General features: G+C 47.1%; 2 protein-coding genes across 3 annotated transcripts in view; one reads left to right on the forward strand and one right to left on the reverse strand.

Annotated features, from left to right (window-relative positions):
* Positions 1-981: 981 nt before the first annotated feature.
* On the reverse strand, positions 982-6,360 carry LOC142765999 (isocitrate dehydrogenase [NADP] cytoplasmic-like). Its single transcript, XM_075867809.1, has 3 exons — positions 6,295-6,360; positions 3,322-3,626; positions 982-1,561 (listed from the first exon to the last, which is right to left on the reverse strand). The coding sequence occupies exons 1-3, from the start codon at positions 6,358-6,360 to the stop codon at positions 982-984; spliced, it is 951 nt and encodes a 316-aa protein (XP_075723924.1).
* A 1,357-nt stretch (positions 6,361-7,717) lies between these two features.
* LOC142765448 (protein Skeletor, isoforms B/C-like) overlaps positions 7,718-26,926 on the forward strand; it is a 71,415-nt gene continuing 52,206 nt past the window's right edge. For both annotated transcript variants that reach the window (XM_075866480.1, XM_075866481.1), the window contains exons 1-4: positions 7,718-7,859; positions 12,336-12,470; positions 15,734-15,806; positions 21,754-21,856. In XM_075866480.1, the coding sequence (XP_075722595.1) occupies positions 7,808-7,859; positions 12,336-12,470; positions 15,734-15,806; positions 21,754-21,856 (363 nt within the window). In that variant the 5' untranslated portion in view covers positions 7,718-7,807. The remainder of the gene's footprint in view (positions 7,860-12,335; positions 12,471-15,733; positions 15,807-21,753; positions 21,857-26,926) is intronic.

A 26,926-nucleotide genomic window follows, 5' to 3' on the forward strand; every position in this document is an offset into this window, starting at 1 on the left:
TGCCCAGAGCTTGATAAAAATATATAAGCTATTTCTTCATTACTTCTAGCTGTGCTAAGCAAAAACAATTTCTGATATATAGCTTGCGCCACTATTAGCATGATCGCGAATTCCCTAAAACCCACTTTTCAAAAAATGGCCGTCGTGACCCGGCGATGCTTAATTTTTCCTTGGTTAAAAAAAATGTTAGTTGAGAAAAAATTGTAATTTCAAGCTGTTAAATCACACGGGCATGGTATAAAACGTACGAGGAAAATAGAAGATATCAAGTATACCACGTTTTTTTTTATCTTCCGCGGAATCGGCCAGCTGGTGATGATGTTAATAATGCCTAGAGCTAAGACCATTAAAACTACGTACTGAAAGGGTTGAGCGGATAGTAAGGACATTGCGTTACAGAATTGATGGATTAAATATTCACTTGTATGATCAAGAAAACTATTCGAACTAACGAACCCATTGCTTTCACTTGAGAATACTCTGAGTAATTGGATATGTATCTGAATGATGTGCTGTGGTAGATAAGTGGCTAAGGTACTCAGCTGCTAACCCGATGATGGCGGTGGTCACATCCCAGTGGCGGTGGTCGCATTTCGGGTGAGGTGAACTGGCTAGCGATGGGATTCTTAAACATGGTTCGATTTTCAATCAAACCAAAAAAACTATTAAATTTGTTTGCATCTTTTGTATTTGGTTCGCGAAAAACAGTTCTCGCTCAAAACTAACGCACAACGAGCTATTCAACGCGTTAAAAATGAGACGGTCGTTTCGATCGTAAAGTTTCTTTTATTTCTTAGTATATAACAACTGAAAGCAACCAGCGCTTGCTACTTGTCGTTGCATTCGTCTAACAAAACGAACGACTTAGCAAATAAAAGATTGCTCAGCGCGTTTTGCTTGCCGTGGCTTCCATCTACCTTAACAAAAAAATTATCTTACTCAAAACGAAGTCCAACGCCGTAGTAACTGAGAGAAAGAGACTTAAAAAATCAAGTGATTTCCCACAGAAACGGCGAATCGCAGACAGATAAGCCACACGTGCTGTGCAGCCCTGTCCTGGGAGAAGGCGACTATTATGGCGATTGCCTCTTCTATGAAGACTCGCTTGTACACTGACGCCATTTGCATGGCTACGTTGGCGATTGATTCAAGTGTGTTCAAATAGTCCCTCTTGTGCACTGTACCCAACCCTTCGGAACACATTTCGATGTCTTGCGTCATGTATCTGGACAGGAAAATCTGGACAACCGCCTTCTCTAGCATCCTGGCAAAGTCGACCAGCCTGGAGTCGTTGTCCAGCTTGGTACTGCGTAGCATCCCTTTCGTCCAGCTGAAAATGGCGGCCATCGAGTTCATGGACATCTCCAGACTAGTCATGTAGCAGCGAAAGTGCTTCGTAATGGTGCGTTCGGTGACGTTTTCAAACATGGTTGGATCGTCGGGGAAGAGGCCGCTGATCATCAGGTCGAACAAGCTGAAAGCCTGAGCCACGAACCAGGACTGGATTTCGCAGTGGTACGTCTTGCAGACCAACACGAAGCCGTGTTTCGTGTGCAATGACCTGGGTAGCAGGATAAGTTGTTGGTAAGTCCTATAGAAAACTTGAGATATTCACTCTTCACAAATTATTGCATACACGTCTGCGTGAAGCAACAAGAGTTGATGATGGCCTGGCTTTTTTTTACCAGACACCACCCAATGAGACTAACAGACAATAAAGCATAAACGTGAAGAAATTGAAGTGGATGAACGGAAAAGTTGCTGACGGTAGGAACCAAACCTAGAACCTTCGGATAACGTCTTTGTTATTCTAAAAATTTAGCTAAAGCGTCGGGCGTGTTCCTGTCCTGCCACCCACCTTTCAAAAATATGCGATCTCGAGTATCAGGCCAGCACAGTTCTTTGAAGAGAGCAAGCTTGTGCCACTTGTATGCAACAAAATCCCAACACCAGATGACCAACAGTGGACAAGAGGTGGTATCTCGTTGGCCAGATTGCGCTACAAAACGTGTGATCAATGTAAAAACATCAATACCGTTTACTTGACTACCCTGCCAGCACGCACTATAGCGAAGTGATTAATGAGCTAGTGCTAAAAAAATTCGGCAGATCCCACGTGCCTGAGAATTGGCGTTATCGGAAGCATGCGGAGGGAAGGGACCATGTTGCAATTTTTTATTGAGCAACACGTCATGAAATGACGTTAAATATATGTACAAATGTTTCACGCACAGACATATGTTGAATAGTTGCAGATGTTTATATAACCAATTGTTTGCACTTGCGCAACGATGTTATATGTAACATGCGTATTAGCAATACCAGAAGCTGATATGAAGCGCTGATGCTCGCGAGGATGCTGGCCCTGGACATTGTTACATAAACAAGCTTCAGGGCATGCCAACTAATCACGATTGGCATCAACCTGACGCGACGGCTGTATCAAAGGAGTACATATGTAATGTTTACATAATAGGCAGCACTGCAACCACTATAGCCGTTTCACGAAGATTAGTATCTATTTGAAAAGTAGTTCTGAGACCTGGCGTAGCTGTGTGCTCAATGTCACGCAGAATGCTTAGGTTTGATTCCAGCTGGGACCCTGACAATTATTCTATGCATTCGTCAGGTCGACGCAACTGATGTCGCGTATTAATGCTCGTGCGTTGAAATTTCCCATGCGTGTTGTCGTCCTTCCTGGGTGGACACTAAGTGTTAATCACCTGTGGCACATACCCACATACCAGCGGCACATACCCAACCATGAGTATGTGCCATGGTCAGACGGTATGTGTTGACGACGTACGCACGTGATGGGATTGTCACCAGCGCGTCATATTCGCCAAACCACCTTAACCTCCCAAACCCATTTTGGTTCACGCCAAGTTGAGGGGGTGACCACGAGAGCACCCAAACGTAAGTGGCTGGATAGATAGATAGATAGATAGATAGATAGATAGATAGATAGATAGATAGATAGATAGATAGATAGATAGATAGATAGGTAGACAGACAGACAGACAGACAGACAGACAGACAGATAGACAGATAGATAGATAGATAGATAGATAGATAGAAAGATAGATAGATAGATAGATAGATAGATAGATAGATAGATAGATAGATAGATAGATAGATAGATAGATAGATAGATAGATAGATAGATAGATAGATAGATAGATAGATAGATAGATAGATAGATAGATAGATAGATAGATAGATAGATAGATAGATAGATAGATAGATAGAGCTCAAAGTCGCCGAAGTTCGCTAAGAGATGCTTCGCATTTAAAAAGATTGCAGAAAGCATTGGTACCGTACCTTTCCAGGTGCTGGTCCCCGAACGCACGGCAAGCGACAACGATAGTCTTGCCCCACTGCTTGAGCAGCGGTTGCGCGTTGGCGCTGATGATTGGCTTGCGGAAGAGGGTGCCGCCCAGGGCGTCGCGGATAACCGAGTTGAGATACTGCAACATGCGTTTAATCTGGTACTTCTCCAGCACGTCGCGCACCGCTATAATGGTGGTGCGCTTGTTGCCGCAGCTAAAGCGCCGCAGGGCATCGTGGGCCTGCAGCTTTGCTATGTTATCCATCTCGTTCTGGTTGGAGAAGAGGAGGTCGCGTACCTGCGCAGGATGTACGAGTGAAATAGTTCGCGTGCTCTATTTGCACTGCGCGCAAGCCGTTTTTAAGCATGATGGTGTGCTTTAGCAACACAGTAGGATTAATGCCACATGTTTGCTTGCACCAGAGATACAGTGTATTCTACCTGAGAGGCAATTTCTAAATTAGGTACCACTGGGCCTTACGTAAAGCTCTAACGATAACTGCATGCTTGCGGTGGTGTAAAACGTAGAGCTGGGGGGCAGGGAGGTGCTGAACCCTTCTTGTGCTCAGATAGGAGAGAGGGGGGGGGGTTGCTGGTTGCCAACATGATGTGTCTTAATGGCTGCACAGTGGACAGTAGCGAATTTAACCTTTTCATCGCATTTATACTTTGTAGCGTGTATCCGGGTTCAATACCTCTCAGCTCTGTGAAACTACTGAAATCAACTAGCGCTCAATCTGTTTCAGATAATACTGAACAGAACAATGAGATTACGCGCACTGGGAACCCATGTTCTATTTTGTCTTGCACTTCAACACGCGGTTTGATTTTTTGTTTAACTAAAAATAAAACATGCCACGGCAAATTTGTCCCCCCTTGTAAATTTTTTTCTGAATTTTCGCCCAGGCAGGCTTGAGTACTGATTTGTAACTAAGTGAAAATTGCAATAGCCCTGTCAAAGACACATATAGAAGTATTTGGGCTACTCCGCACGCACTGCGCTCGTCCATTACCAAGTTTTTGCAGCTTGCAAAGGAGCATGAAGAACACTGTTTAGGAGACGCCACCAGCGAAATAGTCCAGTGGTTTCTCAATGACCTTTTAGAGTTTGGAAGTGAAGTTTAATTGCTAAGAAACAATCAGTACAAACCTTGCTCACTGACTAGAATATGTAGAGAAACCCTGTAACACTTTTTCAAGTAGCCATGCAATCAATTTATTCAAAGCGCTTATTGCCACACAAAAAAAAACGCCGAAGACGCTTTTAGTATCTGTACAGTGCTAGTGGAGTTAAGATTAATCGCTCGCTGCAATTACATTCTCTCTTTTGACGTCCGAACGAAAGTCCGGGAAGCTAAGCAAAGAGAGATGGCACGGGGAAATAAAACATGTCAGGCACGCCTCAAAATATGCAGCACTTTTTCACATTTTTTTTGTTTAAACTGCGTGGTTTTTCTAGTGCAATCACGTGTGCTCGCTTTGACAAGTCGCGGCCTCCCGCGACGGCCCGAATAATGACAGAGCGGGGGAAGCTCAAATCAACCAATGGCTGATGCAATGGCTAAGACAAGAAATGTTTCAACTTGCATCGTCCTTTTTCGAGAAAAGTCATTTTTTAGCAGACTTTGAAAATTTATCATGAATTCCAGGCCGTTTGCTGCGCTATATTGAGCCTCTGCCACCGATCGGCACATTTTCTGATGACGTTCCGCAATTGTTGCAGGGCCCCTTTAAAGTATATGTTTCACTCTTTCCTGCTTCGTTATTGAAGTTTATTTATTATTCAGCGATGGCGCCAAAAATGCTTTGTTTATTCATGTGCGATTGCGTAACATTTTTTAAAATGTCGAGCGTGCCTAGTAGGCACTTACTTCTCTGACAATCTTGAACATAACGGAAAGCTATTCCTTGTTGAACTTTGCAGTGTCCAACTAAGACACACGTAAAAAACGTCTAGGGCAGGCACCCCAATTTATAGGATCATGCTTGTCTTGTCTCCTTGTGTCCTGTTACGAAGACGAGACGCCAACACGGTCCCGAAGGCGCCACTTCTCCGAACTCCTCCGACACGGTCCCTAGCCGTTTGGTAGCGCGTGTTTCTCAGCTCGCGACTGCTTCTGCGCAAAGCTGATAGGCGAACGGACGAGACGGCGGGGAGTTAGGGCAAAGTTTATGTCCAGCAAAGACATAGAGGTGTTACAAATTCGGCACTGGGGCCGACAGCTTAGAGACTCGAAGAGCCGAGCTCTCTTCTCTGGCACATAGGTCTACTGCTGGCGACGTGCCACAGGGCTTTTTTTTTATAGGCACTGGGTGGATCCTTTAAGTAACCAAATGTCCAACCAGAAGCGCCACTGGCCATGATGTCGGAATCTTCCAATGGGGCTCGCCGCTCGCGTGGTGGCACCAAGGACGAGTGACGTTCCCACGCATTGCGTAAGACTCACCAGACTGGAAGGCGCCGATAGCTCCAAAGGGCTTGCGGGCTGAGGGAGCTCGCGGTGCGTTGCGTGACAGACCGGCGCCGCCGCTTGATGACGTCGTTGAGTTGATCGCGTCAGGCGGGCTTGATTGCTGGCCTTGATACAGATTGCCTTTTGCAGAGACATTAACGTTCGGTGTGGACTCGCAGGCGTAAGAATCCCTAACTGCATCGTATTTTCTGTCTCAACGCGCTGTTAAACTACTTACAACCAACTAGGCGTAGTGTCTGAAGAAGGACTATGAACCGTCTCAAATCTTCCCTTTATTCTCAAGGACACAGACACACATACAGCACAGAGACGCATACACAACACCTCCTCTCGGGTGAAATGAAAAGAACGAAATTGAAACTGCAATGACATCACAACACAAGACCCTGCCCTAACTCTTCTAGCTGTTCGTAAGTAGAGCCATCTGCAAAAAATGTGCGAAACTGTGCAAGCCGCCGCTGGCAATTCCTTGCAAAGCACGCGCCTACATACCTTCATTTCTGTCTCGACGAAAGGCTTAAGCTTCTCACGGACCTGCTCGCAGATGCTGCTCGACATCTCGTCGGCCAGCGGCTCCTCGATGGAGCTGCACAGGAGATGACCCACGGCCTTGGCCCAGTGGAACGAACTCGCTTGTAACACACGATCGTAGCGGTGAACCAAGAGGTGCTTTTCGAAGAAGGCCAGCAGCTTCTACTTCGCGAGCTTCGAGCCCCGCCCAGATGTTGATGATGATACTGATGAACTCGCACATAGAACGCGACGCGCGCGCGCTCTCCCCTTTCTTTTTTTCTGTTTCCATAGCTGTTTTTTATTTAGTTGTAGTGAAAGAACATAGAAGGGTCGGTAAAATTATAGCCACCTATTCCGTCATAACTATAACATTAATGAAGACGCACAAAAACATGTGAAATCGAGAAATAATAAGGCCACAAGGAAAGAAATTTGAAGCGGTTTTTATCTGTAGGGGTGCCAAGCTTAAAGAAATTACGAAGCTGGGCAACCTTCTTGGTTGCTCTTAATTCGGTTTTCTGTTTATTTTCGCTATCATTATTTATATTCATTTATTCTTCTCTCTTTATCCCTTTTTTTAACTCATTCTGTCTATTTTTTCATCTATTTCTTTTTCTTTCTCTTTCAATTTGTGACGACTTTCTCGATTTTTTTTCATTTTTTAAGTCATTTTCTCTTTGTTACACTAAGTGATCATCACCAAGGCACTCAAAGTACGAGAGGACAGATACTTCTCCTTGGCGTGAGCACATGCCACTAAGCTACACGTTAAGCGTTGCGCCAACCGACGACGGCAACACGACAGCAGACGACGCCCCCCTTAAGTGCTCCCTTCGCACATTAAAAAACTTCAGCCGGGTCCATGCCGAGCGCACCGCTGCTGCTTCGCATCCCATCAGGATTGCGAAGCAGCTTCGGGAAGATGGTCTATAGTTTTTTTACGCTGTGATCTATACGTAACAGGGCCACTAATGCGTGTGGAGCTCGCACAGAGAGAGTTGTAGTACATCAGAGTATGAATCCTTGAAACAGTGGCACACACTGGCAATGCGGGACTGGCCAAGAGCTACCACATGAGTTAAGAAGCCATTCCCAGTGCCTTTCCTAGTGATGGCGTTGCTGATTGACCGTGGTCATGGAGCAAGAAAAATTTGTTCCTCCATGACAGCGGTGCACAGGTGAGGCTTGTTTTGTCTTGTCTTGTCGCCTAGGAGATCTTGGCTCATACCCACATGGGGGATTGGCCACACTGTACCTTATAATAGATATTTTCTCTCGGAGTTCAGGCTTGAGACTCGTCATCATCATTATCATCTTCGTTTCTCATGCACTGAAAACGGCCTTGCTCTGATTTGTGCGCGTGCACACGTAACACAGAAGAAGAGAAAGAGAAACGCTCACTCGGAGGCTTTGGAACGTTGTTAAAAGCGTTCATCGAATATTCTTCAGCTTTCGTGCATCCAACTCCTCGACATCGACGCTGCGCTCAAGCATGGCTCGTCACCTGGTTGCCGCGCTTCTACTGGCGTTCATCGACATGCAAGGTGCCATTTTTTAATGTTACGTTCACGCTTTCTCCCGTGGATCGCAGTTAACTGTAGTTGGGATAGCATCAAGTCGTACGCCAAAATACTCCGCAGCTGCGTGAGAAACAGGTTAGGGGCAACCAGGCGTGCCAGACACAATCTGGCACAGTTAATACTCGTGGGCCCGCGGCACCACTAAAATGGCAAAACAAAAAGAGGGGGGAGGGGGGCAAGGGTTCGTTGCATGCCCCCCCCCCCGTCCCTATTATGTCAATGTATGGGGCGAACTTCGCACCTTGCAGCACCTCCCTCCTTCTGAGTCGCAGCGTCCCCCTCCCTACTATTACAGTGTATGGGGCTCGCAATGCACCCCCCTCTTTCTCCCTCCGCCCCCCCCTCGTGTGCACGCCCATGCCAAGCCCGCAACGAACGCAAGTACAAACCCTCTAGCCGAGACGAGGGAGGTCATCACACGGGACCTATATAGGAGACCAATGAGCACTGGTCGCCAGGGCCCGTAAAGCGATTCCAGTCAGAGGATTTGGGGAATCATGGACCTTCTTAAATGGGATTACACCGAGCACACAATCTCGCGAACGGTGTTTCGGGGCACTAAAGGTTTCTTTCATCATCAACGAATATCACGAAGCATTTCGGTATAGCACCGGTGGTTTGTTGGCTCTCCCGACTGGGCAACAGGGAGTTTAATAAATTCGTTAAAGAATGTTGCTTGTTGGGCAAGTTGGTACATACCTTAACACGAAAAAAAATCCACTAAAACGGTGACAACAAAAAAACTGAGACAGATGCTGAGACAGTAAACACAGAGGTGACAGCCGCCTTTGTTTTCGCTGTGTCTGCTTCTGCCAGTCAGTTTTTACTATTATTGATGGCACCTATATGCTTTTATTTTTGTTGCATTTTTTACTCACCTCTAAATGTTGTTACCGTTTTCTAGTTACACTTATGGCTTCGGAGGTACAGCTATTACCAGTTAAGAGAGGAAAAATGATTTTTTTTTGCCTATGCAAGGCATGCATCACCTGACATCTATACTGACGTGCCGCTCAGATATGAAAATGAGCAATTCTTTTAATTTACTTTCTGTTCAAGTATATCCGCCATGATCACCTTAAAATTTACAAACATTTTTGTTGATTTCTCTTCGTTCCTTTTCCCTTTCTCTAGCAGTGCCAAATTCGTAATCCATTAAATATGCGTTCAACCACCTTAAACACGTCGAGTTCCTTCGATGTGATGCATCTAGATACGATTTCCTGCTAACCGTCTTACTTCTTGACATTCTCATAAAGCTCATGATTCCTGCTGCTTTTGTGCTGTGCACACATGTACAGTCGTCAGCACATTTAATACGAACACTTTGGTGCGTGGCCAGGGCTAGCAGCCCTAAAAGTGCTGGGCGCTTTTGTTGAGATAATACCTCGGATAGGCTTGGATAGCATGTCGGCATGTATGGTTAGCATCTTGCCAAGAGAACCCGAACGTACGTAGTGTCAGCGTCAATCAAACTGCTGCAGGACACGTGGCGAAGCGTTCGTGGTAAAGGTGCTGACGGCTGTACGTAAGTTTCTTCAAAAAAGAAATTCGGAAGCTAGTGCCAGTACCGTCACTCCCTCCGCGTGTTGCTTCTCGCTACAATGATTTCTAAGATGGAAACTCCTTAGGGCCGCACCCCACCATCGCCGGGCAAGCGTGCCCATTAAAGTCACAGGTGCGCGCTCGCGCTGCGCATAGCACGCCACACAGCCACTCGCTCAATCGTACCTGCCACCGAGCGCAGCCAGCGCTCTCCGCACCCGCTCCCCACGCTACCCTTGGAGCTTCATGGAAGCCAGCAGGGATATAGATCATGTAGTGGTTTGCCTCCCATTTTAAAGGAGTTTCTCTCATGAGTTGTATTCTTAGATGGGACTGCTAGTTTTTCTTCGCGGGTCATAAAGAAACTTTCTCAAGAAAACGTTTTGCTAAGCTATACCATCAATAAACTCACACGACCGCTGTACTGGCATATATCGCCGCTTACTTGAGACTCGTCATTCGGTGTCTTTCGTGGTCGGCAGCGCTGTGCTATGCCTTATGATGATAAGGAATCCATTTCGACAAGAAGATCGCATCTATCTTCAGTATGCGACGCAGAAAAATGAAACCGAATGGTTTGCTCTGTTTTTCAAAGAGGGTACTTTTTGCAGCGTGGCGTAGTGTAAGAAATTTAAAAAAAAACAGCAACGTCAAGTAGTATAGAGTAGGTGACGGAAATTAGGGAAGTGAAAGGTTCAAATCCTGTGGACATACGCTTCTTTTTTTTTTACAAATTTACTCTTTTTTTTTAATTCAACTGATGTTTTTAGAGTATACTGCAGTGGCGGTTACGTAGAGTCCCAAACTCCATGTTCTGACAATGCGTTAGATGTTGTCGCTCTTCTATGCTTCAGCGCTGCCTCTTTTGTTGTTTCAGAAACCAAAAGTAGACCATTCCGAGAACTTTGTTTACTTAACACTGAAAAAGACCTTATTAACTGGCACTTAAGCGTGATCTATGGCGATTATACGCTCAAAGGCTTAAAATTACGAGGCAATACTATATCGCTGTGCGTCGCCAGCCAGATTCCAAGCGTGTCTTGACTCCATCTGCCTAAGACGAAGATTCCGAATTGTTCATGCAACGTCGGCGCGGTAGTTCTAAGCATCGGGAGCTTCAGCTGAAAAGCAGGAAGTTTGAACTATCTTTTACTCTGCCTTCAAGAAATTAGTATTTTCCATGGCTAACTCTGCACTACTCCCCCATGGAGTAAAAGAACTCCGGCAAGAGTAACAGAGTTGCTCTGATCTTTCAGTGCTCCCTTCCACATATAAATTAATGACAATACACGGTGTTTTACGTACCAGAACTGCGATATGATATTTTATAAGGCACGTCGTGGTGCAGAGCTCAGGCCCTTTTGACCAACTGGTGTTTTAGGGACAAAGATTTTCGCTGGGGACTTGTCTCCCGTTAACGCCGTAGCCGCTACAGTTCTCATTGCTCCCGCTAAAGGCGCAACCGTGCTCTCTCCGGTGATTTCAAAAGCACTGACTAGAAGGCACTCAACCGCTCAAGGCGACGCACTCTCGGCCCGTGCTTTCGTTATGAACACCGATGAAACACGAGGTTGTGGCGGAGTAGAAGACTCGCCAAAGTGGCTGCAGCGCGGGCTCACAGTCAAGACTCTGCAGTGAGAGCTTGCGAAACGGAAGGTACACGGACTCGTCGACAAGCAGACCCGAAGCTGAGGGCCCGTGAGGCCGGAGCAAGACTTTAGCACCGGCAGCAGGCCCAAGCCACCACCGATCAAGAGGCGGCCAGGGCCCGCGCAGCCGAAGCGAAACAGGCGCAAAGAAACGCGGACCCGGAGCTGAGAGCCCGAGTTGCCAAAGTGAGACAGAAGCGTGGAGACAAGCAGGTTCGTGTTTCTGTGTCACGACCTTGTATGATGACTGAGAGGCAAAACGTACGGAGGATTCACGGTTTACCAAATTTCTACTGGAGCTTCACCCACTCATCTTCAGTTACTTCGTGAATATACATGTATTTTTTTAAGCGCAGTGATATCACACACCTCACAAGTATGTAGCAGATCGCTACCATTGAAATTCAATCGACTCGGCTGGCATCGAAGCCGCGACATGAGTCGGCAGCCGAGCAGCGTAATGATTTTAATATGCTCCCAAACCTAGCTCCTTTCACCATTTCTTGGTTAGTAGTATTCACAGTATTTTACACAACCTTATGAGCTATATACCCTCATTAGAACAGCTGCATTTGTACCGTCTACTATTGGTCAGGTTGCTCTTACAGCCAAGAAATTGGCCTGCTTCACGGCAGTGTCACCTTTCAATCATGACCCGCCATTGTGGTCCAGTGGTTACGGTGGTCGGCTGCTGAGCCGTAGGTAGCGGGATCGACTCTAGGCGGCGGTGGCCACAATTTGGATGGCGAACGAAATGCTTGAGGCCCGTTTGCCTACAGTTAGGCGCACATCAAAAGAACGCCGGCTGATCGAAATTTTCGGAGACCTCCACTACAGCGTTTCCCATAATAATATGCGTGTTTTGGGACGTAAAACTCTAATAATTAATGTTATTGTCTCATATTCGTGGTTTTCGAACGTTATAACCCCGATAATAATAATAATTATAATAACGATATTATTATTATTATTATTATTATTATTATTATTATTATTATTATTATTATTATTATTATTATTATTATTATTATTATTATTATTATTATTATTATTATTATTATTATTATTATTATTATTATAGTTCAGTTTGTAGTGTATTTGTTTGCAGTTTCAGTTGTTATACTGCTGCGAGTTCTCCTGCTTTTACCTAAAGCACATTTCATGTTAACCATATGGTTTTGTTAGAACAATCGGTGAAGCCTGTTCTAATTGGTTGTGGGTTCCATCTTTTACCTCATATTCGCAGGCGTTACGGCAGTCTACTACGGCCCGTCCATCGGCGCAATTACGACGTTTAAGCACGGTGTCTCGGGCAATGTGTTCGCCGCCACTGAGATGAGCATCATTATATCGGACCTGAAATACGACGGTACAGGACCAGGTAGGCGCCCGCTCCTTTGTAATGGGCGAAAATGTGGGCACGCCTCCTATCAAGAGGCCCATAAAAAAAATGCCACGTATGTTAGTGTTGCGTTGCAAAGGACATCGAAAGATTTCTGTTTGGAGGTGCTGCATGAGATATGGCGCCATCTGGCAATAAGGTGAACAAACGAAAGTTTATGTAGAGCTCGTAGGCACCAGTAGGTGCCAGCAGCAGGTCTTTTGGGGAAAGCACCTGAATTCTTTAGAGAAGCGCAGGAAACACCTGCATTTTTCGTTCATTGCGTCACCGATTGTCAGCGCAGCGTAATAGACACTTCGGTATCTAAAATACGCGTCTATGCATTTTCGAAATAAAAAGACGCAGTGCATAAGTCTTACGTCTTTATGCTGCGTCTCAAATATGCTTAATATTTTCCTGTTTATTGAAAATATTCACAAGTATAAAAGAAGGCACCAGACCATGATAAGTTGGCTTTGAGCATGGGCTTACTTCTTCAGATGGCTCAATAGTTTAATAGACACCAACAGTTACATTGGGGTTAACCTCATGTGTTTCCTTGCCGCTGCTGTTGGCCAACAGATCAAGAGTTTAGCGTTAAAGTATCCCAAGAAAAGTAAAGAACCATGCAATCTTGCGACGTGGCAAACTACTACCACCGGAAGATACCACATATAAATTCACCGCTGCTGGGTCTCGCATATTAACTGTGGTTTCGCGCTTTGGTTTAAATGTAAGCCCGTTAATTTGGTTTTATTGCGATAGCATTCTGTCTTGTAGCTTCGTCTGAACTGTCTGTTACATTAAGAAGGCTGACCTATTGCCTCTTTCACCTTGGTTATGTTGGGGTTAGGCTTGTGGTGTTTCATTTCTGCTGCTGTAAACAATTAACACTTGGTTCTCAAACCGTCTACCCTGCGGAAGTATTTTTTCGGACAGAACTTGTTCTGTTAGAGCTCATCTAGCAAACACTATACAGACCGCACCGGGTTGCAGGCCAACAGGGCAACTCGAGAGTCCAACCAAGAACAGCGTTCTCATGGTGCTTCACTGAATGTCATCTCAGTGCCTGTGTCGTGGTGCATAGCTCCATACCCATGACGATATATTCATGCAACGCAGGTAGTTTTTAAATAAACAAACATGGACGCTCGATGTGCATTTTGCTGTCGGTGGCTCCCCAGCCATCATGTTCGGTATAAAGTTAAGACCAACGACATCACAGCGTGCATCACGTGTTCTATACGTGATTGAACGCGTGCGCGAGCTTCCGATGGTTTCAACTGAAGCAAATATCATAGGCTCGTTAACACTAAATGCGTAGTGGCAAAGCGGCAAAGCGATCGAGTTTTTTGTACTGGCGACTGCGCGCACAACTTCAGACCGCACATCTACTTTGGATAGCCGCGCGGCAGAGGAGGCGGGCCATCTCGCACTTTTGCGCACGCGTCGCTATCGCGTGGCTATGCTTCTCCCAAAGATATAACATCGCTATACCTGCAAACTACCTTGGCTCTCTGCTATTCTACGATTTCATGCATCTACTTATACCCTTGTTAGACAGGCAGGTTAACCGGGGTTACGACCAACCGTGGTTAACCGCGTTGAACAGCGGTTACCACCAACAAAGGCTCGCCGATGTTTTCACAGCGTTCAAGGCGGCCAACGCCACCTTGCATGCAACACACTGACGTACTAATCAGCAGAGAATCATCGGTTATTCGCCAATAGGCCACTTATTTTTTCCGTAATGTTCTACATAAGTACCGACTGGTCCACCATTGAAAGGGAACTGCGTGCACGGATGTTTAGATTTCTCTATCCTACAGACGCATAGCGGGTTTGACTTGCATATGCCGTATACTAGTTGTTGACAGTTCTGACTTTTTTTTGATAGACCAGTGACGTGCAGAACAATTGTTCCCTTATCCCCTTTGCTGTTAGAGGGTCCACAATCTTGCTGGTGCTCTTTCGAGTGTGCCCTTGATAGTGGACAATACTGTACATTTATTCGAATATATGCATCTCTGGGGTAAATTGCTCTACGTCAGGCGGCAATTCGGTGTTCAACTCGGCTTTTATTTACACATACACCTTATCACCACATAGGGATTCGCAGATAACGCAGACGACTTCCCCATAGCCTAGTCAGGCGTTTCGTAATTCATGCCGTTCAGTTCGTTCGTTTTTCACGCGCGCTCGCCGGCGTCCACCCGTCATTTATGGACGCCGCCATTTCATCAGCCTTGCCTGCCAGATTATTGGCGGTCACTTGTAAAGCCTCTGAAATTAGTAGCAAACGCCAAAATAGCCGATCTCAAAGACCAAATACAAAGACCCTTACTCTACGTATGCAGCGCCGCCATAGATGACCGGCGTTTCACGCTCATCCGGCAGGCAAGGGAAATCTAGAAGGCTATGTCATCGCTTATAACCGCCATGTCGGGTTTACCAAACTCAGTTTCCTACAACCGCGCTTGGCTGGCAAACACGGAGTTGCGCACGATGTAACATACGCGATCCGCGGTTTCACATAATCACGGGTACGTTAACAGCCCTTTAGGCTGCCTTTATAAAGAAATTACGCATACGAGCCGAGTTGAACGCCGAACTTTCACCTGACAAAGCGCAATTCACTCCGAAGATGCATATATTTGCTTAATGCACAGTATGGTCCACTGTTAAAGGGGACACCCAAATGAACATCAATATTGCTGGCCCTCGCCTTTTATGTGCAACAAGGACCCTTGTTACACGGCAGCCTAAACTGTAGTTAGCGTCCGTGGTTATGTGTAACCGTGGTTCGCGTTCGTTAACCACCAAACCTGGGTCACCAAGCTCGCTCTCGTACAACCGTGTATAGAGGTATAACCGCTGTTTCGCGTGCCGTGTAACAGAAATGGAACTGCGGTTAAACACAGCCACAGTTACGTTAACTGTGGTTCAGGCTGCCTGTGTAACGAGGGTTTCACATAATCAAACCGCGGTTAAACACATAACCGTGGTTTAGGCTACACATCTGAGAAAGGTATTAGACATGTGGGGAGAGGTGGTGGAGGGTAATCGGAAAACGACTAATACAGCACACGATGGGCGGGTGTTTATCTCTTCCTGTGGTCCCATGAAGGACTGTTCACGGATTGAGTAACGCAAGTTCCGAGCTCAGCCTGCAGCTGACAAGACACTAAGCTGAGCACGTGTGGTACGCAAAAGCTGACTTCCGTCGCGGACTATTCACATTGTGCTGTATCACTTGCACGCAGGGGGAAGGTTCATGGCCGACAAGACAGATAAACTCACCGACTCGGGCGACCTGATTCCCGACGAACATGGAAAGTACGTATGTGGCGGAATAGTTTTGGCCCGTAAAAGCATTCATTTTCGCGTTTTTTTTCTGCCTCAAGACGTTTTCCTTCTTGTTCGTTGATCTCCTTGATGTGGATTGAAGTCCCGTCAAGGAGATGATTGGCGTCGATGAAGCAGGAGGCAGGTTGGAGGTAATGAAAACTTGAAGGTATATTACAGCGAAATACTTACAGTCATATGTACATCTTGCCGAAGCACACTCATGATAACACAGACATCAACAGCGTCTTACTCTTCTACTTAACTTTTCTTAAGTTAGAGCCTAGAACACTGTTGCTACATACAACGTACTTAGTCTCACTGCTCGACCACCAAGTGGTTACGGCCCAGAAAAAAGTTGCATCGTACGAAGTCGTACTGATATATCAGTTAAGTGATTGCAGCCTCCACTGAAGAGAAACGAATTCCCCCCAGTCTTAAGCATCTTGCGGTAACAAATGAAAAGGGGAGGGGGCCACTGCTGGTCCGCCTGAACATTCTCTCATCCAATCTGTTTCCACTCAGATTAAGTCACTCCGTACTGGGCTGACCTTACTCTCGACAGCAGCGTTTTACAGTTTAAACAGGCGTTTTGGTACTCTTTCCCATTATGTATCTCTCTCTCCACCTCCCACGCGCTCAGGAATTCTAACGCTCGGGAGATATCGGCATTGTAGACCCGGTACATTCATGCCCTTTCCCACACACAGCGAGCCGAGACGAACCTCCAAAGCCGGAAATTGAATGATTGCGCGCGGAACGCCGCAGGTAACAAGTGGCCTTTGACTTTCTCCGCTTTCTTTGTGCTCGGGTCGTGCATCTCTGCGACTTTGAGCCGATCGCCAGGGCAGAGCGTGTCGCCTACTCCCACTGAGCTCGCGCCCGGCAGCGGAGGCAGTACGGGGTCGCTTAATCCCATTGTGCGTTTGCCCCCGGCAGCGGTGACTTGTCTCTAAACCACAAACATTCCAAGCCGGTTGGCGAAGCGGGTTCGTTTCACATTGTGTGTTTGTCCCCGGCAGCGGAGGAGAAGGACGTAGTTTGCATTCCAGAGGATAAGTGGTGTACAGTTACACGGGCATACCAAGAGAGAGTCGAGAAAGGAGCTTTGTATAACGTAGCTTCCCGCGCTGTCGTCCCATGCTCAAAGGAAGCAATTTGCGACCTTGCCGAGAAAGATCCAAAAAAGAAGCTTTGAATAACGTAGCTTTTTGTGCTGTCCCATCCGCACGATCAACTTATGAGCGGCAAAACACAACAGGTGTCCCAGAAATAGTTTTTGAAAGCATACAAGCTTCTAGGCTGCAAGCGTGCGCACGAGGGGTAGCCAGTGGACCCACCACAATTTGATTCACCTTAAAGATAGGGAAGGGGGCACAAAGTGTGTCACATTTACTAAATATGAGGAATGGGCTACGACAAGCCTTCACCCCCTCCCCCTGAATGGGAATTCTGCACACATGTATCGATACATTTGCAGTGTATCATTCCCGCCAGAGCATGAATGAAATCACCGCGTATCGAGAAAGCTACCGCACACTAAAGGTTACCCTCCTGCTAAACCTTGCTCTGCTTCGACTTCGCCGATCGAAGTAAGCACCACATTCGGCGGTCCTCCGCGGACATCATTTGGCAAATCCTCTTTATAGCATACGGTTTCTTTCTAAGCACGCCTGATTCCTTTCCTGCTCCTCAAAACTTTAGAGCAGGGTCTCAAACGCCAGCCCCACGGGCTTTTCATTTGCGACCTGTGGTCCGTACATTATCATCTTCGTCCTGTATGTATTGTTTTTAATTCTTTTTTTAGAAAGTATGGTTGAGGGGGCTCCACCGTGGTGCTCTAGAGGTTACTCTTGTTGTCACACAGGTCCCGTTAATTAGGGAGGCGATCGCCGGGCTAATTCCAAGGGCCGAAGTATCGGCCCCCCGAACCGCACCACGAAAGCGTGGACAATTTAGAAGTGGTTCTTTTCGGTGCGCCAGCGGACGCCGGCTGTGGCCCAAAGAACAAGTCAGAGCCGAGAGTTGATAAACAAAACAGAATTATATTCTCATTATTGGCAGATCAAAAACAATACACAAGTATGCTCACTCCACAATAGCTGAGCACAATATGTCACCAATCAAACAACGTACTACACAGTACAATCAGCCACACACGGAACAACGGACACAGACAACCATACGCACTACAATGCAGTCGCATGCATTTAACAACCAAGACACTTAAAGACTAAAGGCATAGAAAACCTATTCAGTCCAAAGTTCTTGGAACAAAAGTCGGGACGATACTCTTCCGAGAATAACTCACTCAAAGTCCAGCGTTGTTGTCGTTCCGCTGCCCCTGAAGTTTCTCTTTCAGGAAACCTCGCCGAAGTTTCTCTTCCAGGAAACCTCGCGTCTTCAATCGGCCACTCTCCAAGCTTCAACTTCTTCGCCGGAAACACGTCGGCTTCACACACGCAGCTGTTGCCACGCGTCTTCGCTCGATAGCGGTAAACACACGCTCTTGCCTGTAGCTCGAGCCTTCACCCCTCAGGTGGAAATCCTCTTCTCCTGCTTCGTCCCTACGGACAAAACCTTCGCTGACTACACGGTGGAATCCCTACGCGCTCTGGCGCTAACTTCCGTCTTCTCCTGATCTCGCACCTCGGCTGCTCGATTAAATACCCTCCGCGTGAGATTCCAGAAAGTTCTTGTCATTTCGTCGGCGCGATACGCAGCGAAGGCTGGGTAGAGGACGAGACGGCTCGAACGCCGTCCGCGATGGATGACTCCGGCATGACCACGCCTCTTTCCTTCTAGAAATTTCGAGTGCTTGCTCGGCCGCCGATGTGGGGTGAGGAGGTTCGTCGGCGAAGCCACGCTTCCGAGAGGAGAGGGAGCGTGCCCGGGGAGCTTGTTTTCTTTTTCCTTTTTTTCTTTTGACCTCGCGGCGTCACTCCGGCGTTTCGTCGCGGGAATTTGGCAGCGCGCCCTTTTTGAGCGCTCGTTCTGTGACACTTGTCGACTGCTAACCTGAAGGTCATGGGATAAATTCCCTGCTGAAGCGATTGCATTTTGGATGGAAACAAAGATGTGTAAGGCCCGTGTAAACAGATTTAGATGCACGTAGAAGAACCCCAGCACGCCGAGATTTCCGGAATCCGTCCCTACGCGTCTTTCATAATGGTATCATGGTTCTGGGAAGTTAAACTTCAGATAATAATTATTATTTGTTTTCGTAGAGATTTTCATGCTGCCGTCATGATTTAATAATAATAATAATAATAATAATGAATAGAGTTTGCGGTGTCAGAACCACTACAACATCTCTTATGAGAGATGGTGTAGTGGAGGGCTCCGGATTTTCGGCCACATGGGGTTCTTTAACATGCGCCAAATCTGAGCTCACGAGGCTACACCATTTTCGCCTCAATCCAATATGCAGCCGCTGTAGCCGAAATTCCATCCCACGATCTGCGGCTCAGCAGCCGAGTACGTTAGCCACTAGATCGTTGCAACGGGGCCCCACATTGTGTTGAAACATGCCCTTCAAACAAAAACTGTATTTTAGAATCGGCATCCAGGTCATTACGGTAGGTATTCACATGTTGCATTGCTGTACGCCAAATTTTCAGAAATTAGCTGTATATCAGATATGAAACAAAAAAAGATTTTCTTGCAAAAGGTAACGTTAGCTGACAATTACGTCAACCTAACCTCTGCCACTCCCCACCTCCCACTTTCATCGTTGCTTGCTTTCCTGGCCCGGCCCTTGCGGGGCTAAATTGCGTTGCTGCATGCGGCCCGCTGGCGAGTTTGACAACCCTGTTTAGAAGTATAGGAGAATTAAGCAGAGCGTGTGAATTCATTCTTATTTCAAAGGGTTTAAGGTCCCTGAACCACGATATGAGGTTACGCCGTAGCTGAAGATCCTGGGAAATTTGACCAGCTGGTGTTGTTCCGAGATCACGTAAAAAAAAGGCCATGGGAAATGCTGTCCGAAGTTTCGTTCTGTTTTTTTAATAAACCAAGTCCTAGCACTATATTTCTGTTTCATAAACTAAAGCTAACGAAGTAGTATATCAAAATAAAATGCACACTAATAATGTACTTATTAAAAGTGAAAATATTTAATTGAATACTTGCTGCGATGGCAACAATAAAAAGTTGGGATAAAGATCAATATTTGAGCAAAGACACTACAATAAAAACAAAATTCAAAGGTGTACAAAACATGCCTAATTCCTTTATTTCTGGTTTTGAAAAGTTTGGTACACATATCTGCAACACTTTTTTGTATGTGTTTCATAGCAAATGCAGAGGTCATTCACCATGGCGTTTGTGTCACTGAAACAAACAGTTCTACACGCATCAGTAAAACACCATCGCACTTGACATTTGCCGCAAAGAAAGTGCTTTCAGCTCGGCTTACTTCTGCTCATAACAAAGCTCGCAATTCTCACACCTGTCTACCTTTTCTGGCTTTTGGGCTACGTGAATGAAGGAGCATTGTGGGCTGTCATGGGGTCGTTAAGATGGATAAGCTCGTGAATAATCTATTCTCGAAACACTCGTTGAAACTCTGTAAAATAAATTTAAAACAAAGTGATTAAGCCGCCTGTCTGTTTAGCTACTCGCTAGAAAAAACGAATGCGAAACTGCGCTCGCCCACGAGTACTGGCTGGTCCTGGGTCGATCCTCGTCCTTTACTGCTCTCCGAAATAAAATTCGAGCTGTCGAATTCAACCTCGGACTCCTCGCTGCTTGGCTTATCGAAAAAAAAACCACGGCATATCCACGGAGTGAATGATGATGAGTGGGGCGAAACATCCGTTGGTCTGTCTGTCTGTCTGTCTGTCTGTATGTATGTATGTATGTATGTATGTATGTATGTATGTATGTATGTATGTATGTATGTATGTATGTATGTACGTACAGACACGCATACATACAGCTTTTTTGGAGAAGCTTTATTTGCGCAGTCGTATTCACTTCTTAGCCAAAACCTCGCTCAACACATGCAACCTAGCGTAATATACTATCATTGCCATCGTGGCATCCTTCCGAAACTTTGCAGACGGTGGCGCAAGATTTTCTTTCAGCTACTATAGCGAGAAACTATGTGGTTGCTGGTACGCTGACACGTGTGTATTATCGCTCTTTTTCGCTGTAACCTGGTTTCACTTGCGAAAGCACACAGTATTGTTCATCGCAAGCAGTGCACAAATGTATCCTAAATTTCTGCTGTGTTTTCTATTGTTATAGTTCGATTCCGGCAGTAAATCTACAACGTTTCATAATATGTGCATAAGAGATGGTGCGTCTTACACTAGAGTGAAATTTTTGACGAGGCCGCAGGCGTTTATAGCGAGTGTAGAGGACTTAAGCTGACGTCACTGAAATCTTTCATGTTGGGTTACCAACATGGTGGGACATAATGACTCTGATGTCACATTCACGTCACTGCATGCATCACATGCGGGCTCTACGTGATAGCTGGGACAAAAATACATCAGCGAAGTCGTGGAAGACACGAAACACTTTAGTGTTGAAATGTCCTTTGACATGTATCACAGCAGCCTCGTTGTCACACTGACGAAGGTCAACAGCCACAAGATTATGCCGCATTGACGTCATCAGTGCGATGCTTAAATACCAGTCCATTAGCAAACTTACGTCTGTGTCCTCAAATATTACTTATCAATATTGTTTTGTTGGGTAAAAGTTGAACGAAAGTTCATTTTTTCAGGTTTGTGTGCACGTTAAAGAACCCCAGGTAGTTGAAATTTCCGGAGCTCTCCGCTTTGGCGTCTCTCATAATCGTATGGTGGTTTTGGCAGGTTAAACCCCACATATCAATCAAAACTCATTCTTTTACGATTTGGCTGCTTGCATCTTTCACCGTTAAAACCACATGACTGAGTGTAACCATTCACAATGTGTACTCTTACAGGACCGAAAAACTGAAAAAATACACCGGTGAAACAGTGCACCTGACTTTGAGCAAGAAAGTCACCGAGTACAAGTCCTTCGGCATTTATTGCACAGTGGCAAAGGTAAGCACTGCAGGTATGGAGTCGTGCCGTGGTTCACTATTCTGTGGGCAACTGAGTCGCGAACTTGAGTGAACGTAAGCACAAACACTCTGAAGTCATCGCGCAATGAGTACTGCCATGGCTTCCGAAATGGCGTGTGCGCGACGCCGCGCGCCCGCCTTCTCGGAGGTCATAGAACTGCTAACAGTATATGGTGTGTATAAAAAGCTCACCGTTAGACACCTCCAGTGCGTACGTTCTGCGGACAAGTTGTTTCGCGACGCACTTTGCGGGGTGAGACGCGTATAGGGTCGACTGCCAACGACGCAACTATTAAAGACGATAGTCTTTCTAGGGGACCTTTGACGCTAAAAAATGGCAGCATATCCACGGAGTGAATGATTGAGAGTGGGGGCGAAGCATCCGTCCGTCCATTCTTTCTCGCTTCCGTCCGTCCATGCGTCCGTCTGTGTGACCGTCCATGCGTCCATCTGCCCGTCCGTGCGTGCGTCTGTTCGTGAGTCCGTCCCTGCATTCGTCCATGCATCCGCCCCTGCGCCCGCTCATGCGTCCATCTATCCATCTGTATGTGTGTCCGTTCGTCCATCTATTCAACACTCCAAGTGCCACCATCCCGCATCTTTTCATCATATATTTCCCATATAGAAGCACCACCATCCAGCAGACATTCCAAGGACTAAATGAGAGGTGGCACACGCACACTTTCTTACGGCATGCACTTCGGGTCTACTTCCCACCTTTAACCACCTCGAGTTCATGGTATATACTAGTTCACTGTATCCATGGCACTGCAGCCCAACGCTCGCTAAACCTTTCTAAAACTAAGGAGGTTACACCCAGCGAGTATAACGTAGCAACCCTTTCTTGGGAGATAGTGTTCAATACACATGCCAATGGCTGCTAATAGGGATCGCAGCGTGTGCGTTAACTAAAAGCAGAATGCTCCTGTCTCTCATTCCCTCTTAGCAGCCGTTGGCATGTACATTGAGCACTATTTTTTATTGTTCTACAACGCACAGAAGAAATCTCTCACCGGCACCACCTTGAAAGTAAAAATGTTGTACTTGTTACACACTACACGGCTACGAGGGACAAACGGGTGCCGCTATAAGGAGCTTCGCCCCTAAAATTTGGTCTTTCTGTCTGTACATTTGTCTGTTTGTCCACCCTTAACAGCACCCTAAAAGGCATCGGAGTGACCAGCCGTTACCTTAAACGACCAACCCCATCCACAGCGCCCACCAATATTGCTCAAGGTTCAGCGTTCATACCTGTGCGATTGTCAATTAAAAAGCAATTATTGCGCATATCTGAGGCGCCATAGCAACACGTCAATATTTTGTACGTATATCTTTCACTAGACAAGACATGTATAAGCAATTGTAGGGACCGAAGCGTTTATCATACTGCACTGACCACGCAACGCTTGCACGAAAGGCAAGTGTTTCCAACGCTTTCCTAAGACGACATGGTGGTGGCACAACCAACGCCGACTAAATTTCAAGGCCGAAAGGCTGCCGCAGTGACGTCAGATGGTGGGGGCCCAGTTACGCCGTGAACGCGGTGGAAAGCCTGTGTTTCGTTCACGTTTTAGGAGAACCAACGCTCCCGCTCTCGCAGCTGCTGCGGCTAGATTGGGCCGAATAAAAGATGTGGAAAAAAAGTCTAACTGAGCATGCTCAGTTGGGCAACCGGACCCCCAACCTCTGATGTCACTGCGGCAGCCTTTCGGCCTTGAAATTTAGTCGGCGTTGGCACAACCCGTCGCCTTGCGTTCTGCACCTTATCACCTCCGAGACAGGCGCGCACGCCGCGCGCGTGCTTCGTTTTCCAAGATAACTGCCAGATGGTTCATGTCTCACGTGTGACGTGACGATTTCGCTGCACGCTCGTGGCACTCTAACGCAGCGCCTCCACAATACCATTCACGTATTTTCTTGCGCAGAACATCAAATAAACGTTTTGTTCACTCTCTCCAGGCGCAATTTTAAATGCGAAGTATTTCTTAGCGAACTTCGGTGACCTTGAGCGTATCTATCTATCTATCTATCTATCTATCTATCTATCTATCTAATATATCTATCTATCTATCTATCTATCTATCTATCTATCTAGCCACCTACGACTTTTAGCTCTCCTGGCCGTTTCAATAATGGTATCTATACCAAACTTAGTATGGCATAACATGACTGTATGAAGAAAATATTTGACTAGTCATAAAATGGAAATAATGACACGTATGTCATAAATATCATAATTTAGATTTCATGGTCCTGCGGCTCTTATGGTGGTTTCGTACACGAGGCATGTTGCAAAACTGGTATGGCATGACATAATTGGATGGTGAACACGAGCGACAGACCTTGACATAAATATCATGACATGCGTGTAATGTAACTACATGACTACATGCTACGCTCATGATGCGCTCGTGGCCGTTTCGCTAGCTTTACATATACCAAACTTTGTAATATGGTACGTGAATAAATGACGAAGCTATGTGACTGGTGCAAACATGATAATCATGAGATGCGTGTCATATAACAACAAGACTACATGCCACGCTCACGATTCATTGGCGGCCGTATCGCTAGTTTCAAATATACCATATTTGGTAATACCGGACGTGAATGAAGGACGAAGGTATGATACTGGTGCAGGCATAATTGTGATGTTTAGGACGGTTCGTGCACTTCCACTACTGTGCAGCGCGCAGGAAACAGACAGGGAGACGAGTTCAAACGTTGATATAGAAAAGGAAGGCTATGAAAAGTCAGTGATGTGGACGCCGTCGGGACGACCACCGCGGCACATGAGGAAGAAGAGTCCCGTAGACTCACGACACTATAGCAGCGGTGGCGTCGTCTAGGAGATGCCTGGACCAGCGCAACTTCGGACCTTGTTTCCGAGCTCTTGATCACCACCCGGGCGTAGCGGTTCCACGTGCGGGTTCTGGCCAGCACAGCACCATCTGTGCCGTGCTGAAATGCTGCTCGCCACAGCTGCGGTGCGACAGCTCAGTCACCGGCGTTCCTCGCCTTGGCCAGGGCACAGCCAGGTACCCTCGGGTGCACAGCTCGCGGCCCACGTCCGAGTCTGGCGAGTCGCTAGGTACGGCTCGGCACCACTCGGCGATCCTCGATTCAGCTAAACCCTCCCCTGGCACCTGGATCCTCGGCCACCCTGGACCTTGATATAGAAAAGGAAGGCTATGAAAAGTCAGTGATGTGGACGCCGTCGGGACGACCACCGCGGCACATGAGAAAGAAGAGTCCCGTAGACTCACGACACTATAGCAGCGGTGGCGTCGTCTAGGAGATGCCTGGACCAGCGCAACTTCGGACCTTGTTTCCGAGCTCTTGATCACCACCCGGGCGTAGCGGTTCACGTGCGGGTTCTGGCCAGCACAGCACCATCTGTGCCGTGCTGAAATGCTGCTCGCCACAGCTGCGGTGCGACAGCTCAGTCACCGGCGTTCCTCGCCTTGGCCAGGGCACAGCCAGGTACCCTCGGGTGCACAGCTCGCGGCCCACGTCCGAGTCTGGCGAGTCGCTAGGTACGGCTCGGCACCACTCGGCGATCCTCGATTCAGCTAAACCCTCCCCTGGCACCTGGATCCTCGGCCACCCTGGACCTTGCCCGGCTCCGTGGTCCTCCGTGCACACGCCGGCGTCTCGCCCGGCAGAACGTCTCACTCGTCCGAGCTCGCAATTGCACGCCTTGGCCCGAACACTGCGAGCGCGCCTCGTGCCACCCGTGCCACCGCGCTCTTCTTCTTTGTCCCGCAGTGCTCGGTGGTCCGCGTCGATGTTTTTGAGATATTTACACGTGACAATGATGAACATGAGATACGTGTCATGTAACAACATGGCTACAAGCTACCCTCATGATACGCTCGCGGTCGTTTCACTAGCTTTACATGTACCAAACTTGGCATTATGCGACGCGAACGGACGACATATGTAAACGACACATCCAAACATGATAATCACGACACGCGTGTTATGTAACAACATGACTACATGCCACACTCATGATGCGCTCACGGCCGTTTCGCTAGCTTCACATATGCCAAATTCTGTGTTACGTGACGTCAATGAATGACGAAGGTATGTGACTGGTGCAAAAATGATAATCATGAGATGCGTGTCATGAGAACATGACTACATGCCACAGCCGAAGGCGCCAATACATTTCGACGTGACGCGGTCCGCGTGCTCGCCGGCGTTCATTCCGTCGCGTCGCGGCGGCGTAGCCACGCCAGGCGCTGGTCCTGCCAAATACTCGCAGGCATGCGGCGCACTGTGTTGCTTTGATGCATGCGCGTTTCAGCGCGTCCGACATCGCTCCGTCACAATAACAGGGAGACGCAGTGTTGTCTGTGTAACGCATCAGCGCGAAATGCAGCCTGTCGCTATTCGCACCGGTTGCCGTCGGGCCGCGCCGACCGACGCTGGTCGTGTTTGGCGTCAGACTACAGAGTGCTCGCGTTTTGCTAACGTAGCGTCGCTCTGCCTAGAGTGCGCGCGCGTCAACGCTACATTGCAGTATATTGGGCCATTCATGATGCGCTCGCGGCCACTTCGCTAGCTCCAGATATACTAAATGTGGTATCACGTGAGGTGAATAGATGACGAAGGCAAACGACCCATTCAAGCATGATAATCATGACATGGAGGTCATGTACGGCATTCATTTACCTCCACCTCCTAACGTTTTGCTGATTTTGAAGTGACATATCAACATTTCTCATTCATGCTTCGCATACCATCAATTCCCACTGTACGTGAGATCTGCCCATTTTTTGTAGTTTTATTATTATTAGCATATTAGCATATATTTCACTAAGCCATATCCGTGACAGATATGCGTAAGGGGAGCCATGGTGGAGCCTGGCATGGTAAAATATTGTCACAGGTAATGGGAACTTACGAAAGACGGCGTACCGTTTGTTTGGGGTCATGATCAGCATCACGCCTTTGACACGCTACGAAACCATCTCCAAGCCCCACCTGTACTCGGTCACTTTGACGATAACGCTGCCACAGAGCTACACACGGATGCCAGCAA

The sequence above is a fragment of the Rhipicephalus microplus genome, chromosome 6 (genome assembly GCF_043290135.1).
Source record: "Rhipicephalus microplus isolate Deutch F79 chromosome 6, USDA_Rmic, whole genome shotgun sequence".
Lineage (NCBI taxonomy): Eukaryota > Metazoa > Arthropoda > Arachnida > Ixodida > Ixodidae > Rhipicephalus > Rhipicephalus microplus.